This window comes from Trachymyrmex septentrionalis, unplaced genomic scaffold, assembly GCF_001594115.1.
Source record: "Trachymyrmex septentrionalis isolate Tsep2-gDNA-1 unplaced genomic scaffold, Tsep1.0 scaffold44, whole genome shotgun sequence".
NCBI classification, from domain to species: Eukaryota; Metazoa; Arthropoda; class Insecta; order Hymenoptera; family Formicidae; genus Trachymyrmex; species Trachymyrmex septentrionalis.
The window spans coordinates 2903866-2910842 of NW_017305611.1; the positions used below are offsets into that span (position 1 = coordinate 2903866).

A 6977-nucleotide genomic window follows, 5' to 3' on the forward strand; every position below is an offset into this window, starting at 1 on the left:
ATAGTGGAACTAAGATTGGAATCAAATGAAAATTGCAATGTAATTCGCAATACAATTTGGAACTTAATAAGAAAAAATAGTAATTATTTATAATTTTTCTTGATTTTTTTGTAGGGATACAATGAAATTAATAATCGATAAAAGATCAAAAATTAAATATAACAATTCGTTAAAATAAGTAAAAAAGAAAAAAAACGAAGAAATAATCTCTCGGCATCAAAATAATAAAATGGAAAAGTCAAAATAAAAAAAAACAAAACTATATAATAAATTTGATTAAATTTTAATCAATTTTACGCAATTTTCAACAATTTTCTCTTTTAAAATTATTTGCTTACACATTTACCTTTACCAGAAGAATCTCGTTCGGCTTGGATCCTTTTACAGTTACATACATAATTCCTTCTTCTTCTGAAGGATTATTCATATTCAAGAGACTGTTCGTATCTAACTTCTGTACTTTATGCTTCTCTACTATACTTTGAATCTCATCTTCCCCTCCATTATTCGATATCATTGGTATTAATTTTCTTTTCAAGATATTCGGTTGCCACATTCCCTCTCTTTGACTTTCACCCTCTGAAGTCTGGGAGACTTCAGATTTCACAGAAATTCCTTCATTTCCTTCCACTCTCACATAAGAATCTGCTGCCATATCATACTTGTAAACAGTTTTTAGGGATTTTTCTTCTTCCTCTTCTTCATCTACCAGGAGCGCAGGGTCTTCAGGATCAAATTCCTCAATAGATTCTTCATCTTCTCCTTCTGCTACTTCCTCGAATATCCCTCCTCCTACTTGTATCACCTCTTTCTCCTCGGTGTCCTTTTCTTCTTCTTCTTCTTCTTCTTCTTCTTCTTCTACCTTTTCCTTCTCCGTTTCTTTCTCAATTTCAAAGTCCTGTCTTATTTTTGATTCATTCAATGAAAAAATGGCACAGATTTTGGGAACTGAATCATCTATTTGATTTTCAGAAATTGCTTGGTTTACATGCTCTATTGACGATAAAGATGGATTTTGTTGAATTGCGGAGGGTAATTGATATTCTGATTTTGTTTCTGGAAAGAAAGAATTTTCCTTATTTTCACAATATATCATCACATTTTTTTTTCTTTTGTTAAATAAGTGTTGCAATTTACTATTATGTTCCAGAAATGAGATTTTCAAGTTATCAAAAATTTTAAACTCCTTTACGATACGTAACAAATAATATATCGAGAGATACTTTTGGTAATCACGCTTTCTTGGAATTATAAATTCTTTGACCGATTTTGATTTTTCTAACAGTATGAGCATATCTAGCAATTTTCAGTTAGAAACAATGAAAAATTAAAATAATTTCTGAGAACAAATTTTTGAAAAGCTTTAAAGCTGCCGATGGATAATAAATTCTTCACATAATTTTAAATAGACATTACTTACAAGTTTTTATTTAAAATCTTGTTATAATAAAATCTAAATAAAAATATTAAAAATCATAAGCTAGATAATGTTCTTTCAAAGATTTTACAATCTATATGTAACGTACAATTATTTACTGTAAATTGAAAAATGTTAAAGAGACATAAAAAATATAAAGAAGAATACCTGAATAGAATGGTTGATTATCCTCTTTTATTATTAAAGAGTCATCGATCGATGTTACCTTTTTCGTAGCATTATCAGTCGTGAGATTGACATGGATAGATTTTAGTTTTATCTCAGCTTTTTTTATCTGCATGAAAAATTTATAACTCATTCTAAGGTCACAGATACAGTCCATGCACATTTGCGTGGACAGGCTACTATCATAAGGATTAACTTCGAGATGCTTGATTTGTTGACTCAATCTCAATTTGATACCCTTTTCACTAAAGATGTCCACCTACAACATGAATTAGTCGTGAAAGTAGCTATAGCTATATGACATAATCAATATAATATCCAAATGTAAATAATAATCATAATATACAATGTTTATACCAAAGGTAGTTTTAGGCCAGCGCAGGTACGGCAGTATTTTCTTAATTCTTGCCGTGTCCTTTCGAGTACGGATGTATCATTTTGCTGCGACTTGCTGTTATTTAAAGATGAAATCCTTGTCAACTCATTTAAGCTCTCGGTGTCCTGTAAACGGACACGAGGCGCAATCTTCTTCAGCTCATCTATGTCTCGAATTTGACCCACAACGGATCCTGTCTGAGATATTTTGCTAATGGTATTACCAGTACCATTGTTGGCATGAGGTTTCGATTCACTGTAGTTGTGATCACGCTTGTTGATTTCGGAATTTGACATTTTCTCCTTTTTTTTCCTTCTTCACTTATACTAGAATCACTTATACTTGCTCTTCAGCACATGATAAATTTTAACTTGATATTTCTTATTTTTGTAAGATAGATTATGTAAAATGTATATCTTCATTTATTCCTGGGATATTTTTAATAAGAAAATTTTAAATAATAAACAAAATGTAATAAAAATAAAAGATCTTATATTTATTTAAAAAATTTTTATAACACAAAATAAAATACCTTAATCATTGAATTGAGTGCTAATCATAGTATTGCTGAACATTCTGTAGTTTTTGCTTGTTATGTAGTTTCTGCTACATAATCACTTTTTCTTTTGCATTTATATTACAACTTCGAAACAATTGAGTTTTAATATCGCTAACGCTACAGTGAACGTTTCGTTTTTAAGATCAATTGCATAAATTTGTGTACTTTTATATTGACTACTATAACGAGTAAATATAGAAAACTAGAAAATAGAGATTAAAAAGTTTGTATTTCCCTGGAACTTTTCACAAAATCGCCAAGATGTTCTTCGATCAATCGCGACATCGAATCTCTCTCTCTCTCTCTCTCTCTCTCTGTGTTCTTTCCTTCCTTCTCTTTCTTTACTAAAATAAAAAATATATATATACATCAAAATAGTATTGTATTTTAAAATTCTGCATTTATTTCATATCGAGCAATATTATCAGTCGAAAGTGTGTGTGTGTTTGTGTATAATGACTATTAATTCTGAAATCAATTCAGTATCCCATAAAAAAAACTTGATTCTAAACTGAATCAAACCAAGAACCGTATTCAGGATAGATAGAGACTCGGTTATAACGCAGAATAAGTTTGAACCTTGAAGCTACCGAAAACAGAGACGTACTTTCAAAAACCGTAGTAGCTCAATACAATACCGACGATAATGATCCCGTCTCCGACGAGAGGAAACTCTAAATTCGCACTAGACTCTGGTATATTCGATACTTGGCCGTGAGTGCCAGATGGCGCGTGCAAATGGCGGCTTTCCCACGAAAATGCTTGGAAACACCACGAAATAATGCGTCGACGCATTTAACTGAGCGAGCCATCTAGATTAGAGGCCTCTAATGGCTCCCGCACACTGGGCGCGGCAACGCTTACAGGAAGTTGTTGCGATAACCAATCATTCTTTTGCTTTTATGGAAAAGTAGTAAATTGATTGGCTACCGTACAATTTCTGTCGTGTGGCAAGCGTGCTGTGTGCAGGATCTATAATAAAGCTGACTTTTCATGCGCAACGGTAAAATATCAAAACAATAGAAATAGAATAGAAATAGAATATAGAATATAGAAATATACACAACAGAATATATATTGTAGGGAATAATTCAATAATTTTGATTGAAATTCATTCCGACTTGTTCCGTGATAGGTTGTAGGATTAGTTCCGGTGTTCATAGTCGATTCTTACATTTAAAATTGTCTTAAGTACAATCTTAAGATATCATAAGCCAATCAGGGAGCCGTACTAGCATCTTAAGACCTTACTTAAGATCTTAAAATAAAAACCGGCCTTAGAAGTAGAGATTCAGATTCACGCGCAACAATTTTCAGATGCTTGACGTTCGATGCTTGCTTGCAATGGCACTTTAAACCCGATTTATAATAGTTTTTTAAACCTTAAGCTATAAAAAAGGGATGAATCATATTGGTATTCAGGGCTGCATTCCAAAACTTTCTCTCCAAGGAAAATTTTATTCGAAATATATAGTACACGTGACGTATACTATAGCATATAGAGTAAAATCTTCCTCAGAGAGGAAATTTTGGAATGCAGCCCAGGGGATTGATTTTGTATTTTGAAACGAGGTGAAAATTACAAAAGTGAACGAATTTACTAGAATACTGATAATTTCATTGGTCAATACCTAGTAAATTTGCTCACTTTGTAATTTTCACCTTGTTTCAAGATACAGAATTGATCATCAGGTAGTTGATTTTTAGGGCGTAATTTGCTCACTTTTATAATTTTTACCTTCTTTGAAGATACAGAATCGACCCCCTGCTTTTCCGTCAAGGTGTGAATATGCCCTAAGGCCTGAGTAGGCTTTCTCCTGTAAAATGATCAGATGAACTAAAACCTAACCTTGCCTAACGCGTAAGACGAATGATTTTGAAGCAATTTGAAATATCGAGTAATTTCAAGTAATTCGCAATAATCTATTGAGGTGGATAATGATAGATTTATTTGATTAAAAAAGATTAAAATTTTCGAAGAGTTGAACTTCGTAATATGTCGAATGAATTTGTACATTCTGTTAAGGTCCCGCGTATCTATAGAATCACGTCCAATATTGTTCGCCGCGTGCGAGAAGATGGTGCTAGCCTAAAAACGTTGATTTACGAAAAGAAGCATCCTGTAAGTGTAAAACATATAATTGTAAGAAGAATAAAAGATCAATTGAAAAAGATCTGATCTTCCGTTAATTATGCTGCTTATAATTACGTTATAAGAATGTAATTTGTCGTGTACGATTCAGAATGTGGCCGGCATATACGGCCTCGCGGTCAACACCTTACAAGCGTTACCTCAGTTAGACCAGCTGTTTGACAAGACCCAAATTCTAACGGAACAATCGCGTCTGAATCCCTGGTTAGCCAGAGTTCTCATAACGGAGCTTTTATGGCGCAAGAGATGCTTGAAGAACCGCTCCAAGCCAATCCTAACTGTCCTAGCTTACGAAAACAAACTACGGGAAGAGTCAATAAACCTCGGCTACATAGAAACTTTCATCGATCATAAAGACAAAGGTAATTATCTTTAATAATCACCGCATGCTTGCATTTTTACAGAATTTCGATCTCCGGAGATTCGTCCTAGTGCAGTAAAGATATTCTCCTTCATGGTCCTGATTATTCGCAACTGCAGAATATTATCCAGTCGACAGAACAAACAAGTTAAAATTGGAGATCTGCAAGATTATCAAAACAGACCCTGTCATCAGGAATCGATTTGTGACAAAAAGAACAACTGTGAGATGGGTCCAGCAGCAGTACTGGGAACATTGTTCCTCTATAGCATTGCCATGTTCACTTTACCATTTGCTGTTTTCTTTATGATACAACGTTTTATGATATTAGAATTCCAAACTGATACTGCTGTGACTAATTACATTTCTGTACTGGCCGCTGTAATCACAGTGAACTTGATTATCTCCTGTTATGTTTATCAGGCTTTAAATGAGGCTGTTGAGAAGGACCAATGTGAAGACGAAATTAGAGTAGAAACTAAAGAGAGTTTAAATAAGAAAGATGATTAAAATAGTTCTTTCCAAAAAAAAAAGAATTTGTAAAAAAAATTGTGAAATATCAAATATTTTTTATATTATTTAATTAAAAAACGAGCACCCTTTGTTACTTAATTAAAGGATGTATATGTAATTGATATGTCTATATGCATAATGGAGAAAAAAAAAGTTTACTAAAAAAATGTAAATATATAATATATATAAATAAAAATTATATAATGATGAATAATCTTTATTGTAATAAAGTAGCAACAAATGATACTTTATTTTTAAAATATTGTAAATTGACCTATAAATCCCTTTCAAAAGATGATATCTGCTATGTTCTATACATGAGAAATAAGAAATTCTTATCATTATTCCATAAAATCTCGCTTATTTAGATATTACTTTAAATTTGTATACTTTTGCTTGAGAATATTGCGCTACTTCTGGTTTTATATGCTGGAAAATATTGATAAGTGCATCTACTTTATATGGCATAAAAATATAAAAAGTGGGATAAGATATTTTAAGTACACGATTAAGATCAAACTAAAATTTTAATGTAAATTAGATGAAATTTAAATTAGATGAAACAATTTTAATGAAAAAGAAATGCAGGTACATTTACAGATATAGAAAAAAAAGAAAATTTCGCTTAATAAATATGCGTATTTTTTTTTATATTAAAAAATTAAACTTTTTTCATTAGATCAGATTTTTTTCTCCTTTTTTCTTTTAAAATTATATGCATACTTATCGTGTATGCATGAATGTGTGTGTGTGTGTGTGTGTGTGTGTGTGTGTGTGTGTGCATAAAATAAAAAAAATATATAATGTATTTAATTTAATTATATAATGTATTTAATAGATTCTTAAAAAAAATTTGATTGTTTTTCTTTTCTCTTTTCAGTAAAAAAACCTAGATACGTTCGCGTCAATACTCTTCTATTATCAGTGGAAGAGGCAATCTCCTTTTTCCAACAGGATGGATGGCAATTATTACCCAAAAGTACAACATATTCTTCATATCTACAATCCTTGTCGCAATTATCAAAGCCATATTTTATACAAGATCTGCATATATCAGAAATGTTAGTTTTTCCGCCCTCGACAATCTTTCATCATCACAGCGGCTATCGCGATGGCAAGCTTCTTCTTCAAGATAAGGTATAAATAATAGAATTTTTTCTATCTGTACTGATAATATTTTCTTTGTAACTTGTACGATTTTTTTTTTTTTTTTTATTTTAGTATTATCAAATATTTATTACTTAATTAATAGCCTTCTAAAAATGTATATGTGGGACAGTTTTTATAATTATTTAATATAAGTTTACATTTTCTCAACTTTTACCAAATTTTTTTAGTAGACTAAGTATTATTAATACTAATGTATCTATTACTAGTACATAATTTATAATTAGCATAATTAAGATTTAATTA

At 31.1% G+C, this 6977-nt stretch overlaps 3 protein-coding genes across 5 annotated transcripts in view; 2 read left to right on the plus strand and 1 right to left on the minus strand.

Annotated features, from left to right (window-relative positions):
• LOC108751455 overlaps nucleotides 1-3321 on the minus strand; it is an 8248-nt gene extending 4927 nt beyond the window's left edge. Inside the window, exons 1-5 of one of the 3 annotated variants that reach the window (XM_018491666.1) lie at nucleotides 3146-3321; nucleotides 2512-2882; nucleotides 1961-2326; nucleotides 1586-1862; nucleotides 347-1056 (exon numbers count right to left, since the gene is read on the minus strand). In XM_018491666.1, the coding sequence (XP_018347168.1) occupies nucleotides 347-1056; nucleotides 1586-1862; nucleotides 1961-2275 (1302 nt within the window). In that variant the 5' untranslated portion in view covers nucleotides 2276-2326; nucleotides 2512-2882; nucleotides 3146-3321. Of the gene's footprint in view, nucleotides 1-346; nucleotides 1057-1585; nucleotides 1863-1960; nucleotides 2408-2511; nucleotides 2883-3145 lie in introns of those variants that run through there. The other 2 variants (XM_018491665.1, XM_018491667.1) reach the window with 2 other exon arrangements.
• A 1052-nt stretch (nucleotides 3322-4373) lies between these two features.
• LOC108751318 (probable 28S rRNA (cytosine-C(5))-methyltransferase) overlaps nucleotides 4374-6977 on the plus strand; it is a gene marked incomplete at its 3' end in the record, with an annotated part of 4424 nt that continues 1820 nt past the window's right edge. The window contains exons 1-3 of the mRNA XM_018491419.1: nucleotides 4374-4660; nucleotides 4782-5052; nucleotides 6445-6701. Coding sequence (XP_018346921.1) covers nucleotides 4535-4660; nucleotides 4782-5052; nucleotides 6445-6701 — 654 coding nt within the window. The remainder of the gene's footprint in view (nucleotides 4661-4781; nucleotides 5053-6444; nucleotides 6702-6977) is intronic.
• LOC108751325 lies at nucleotides 4817-5578 on the plus strand. The gene is made up of 2 exons (XM_018491427.1): nucleotides 4817-4894; nucleotides 5095-5578. Exon 2 carries the CDS (start codon nucleotides 5145-5147, stop codon nucleotides 5559-5561), a length of 417 nt encoding a protein of 138 aa, XP_018346929.1. The 5' UTR covers nucleotides 4817-4894; nucleotides 5095-5144; the 3' UTR covers nucleotides 5562-5578.

What these genes read in the sequence shown, in the direction of transcription:
- LOC108751325 (XM_018491427.1), top strand. Translation starts at nt 5,145, where the DNA reads ATGGTCCTGATTATTCGCAACTGCAGAATATTATCCAGTCGACAGAAC.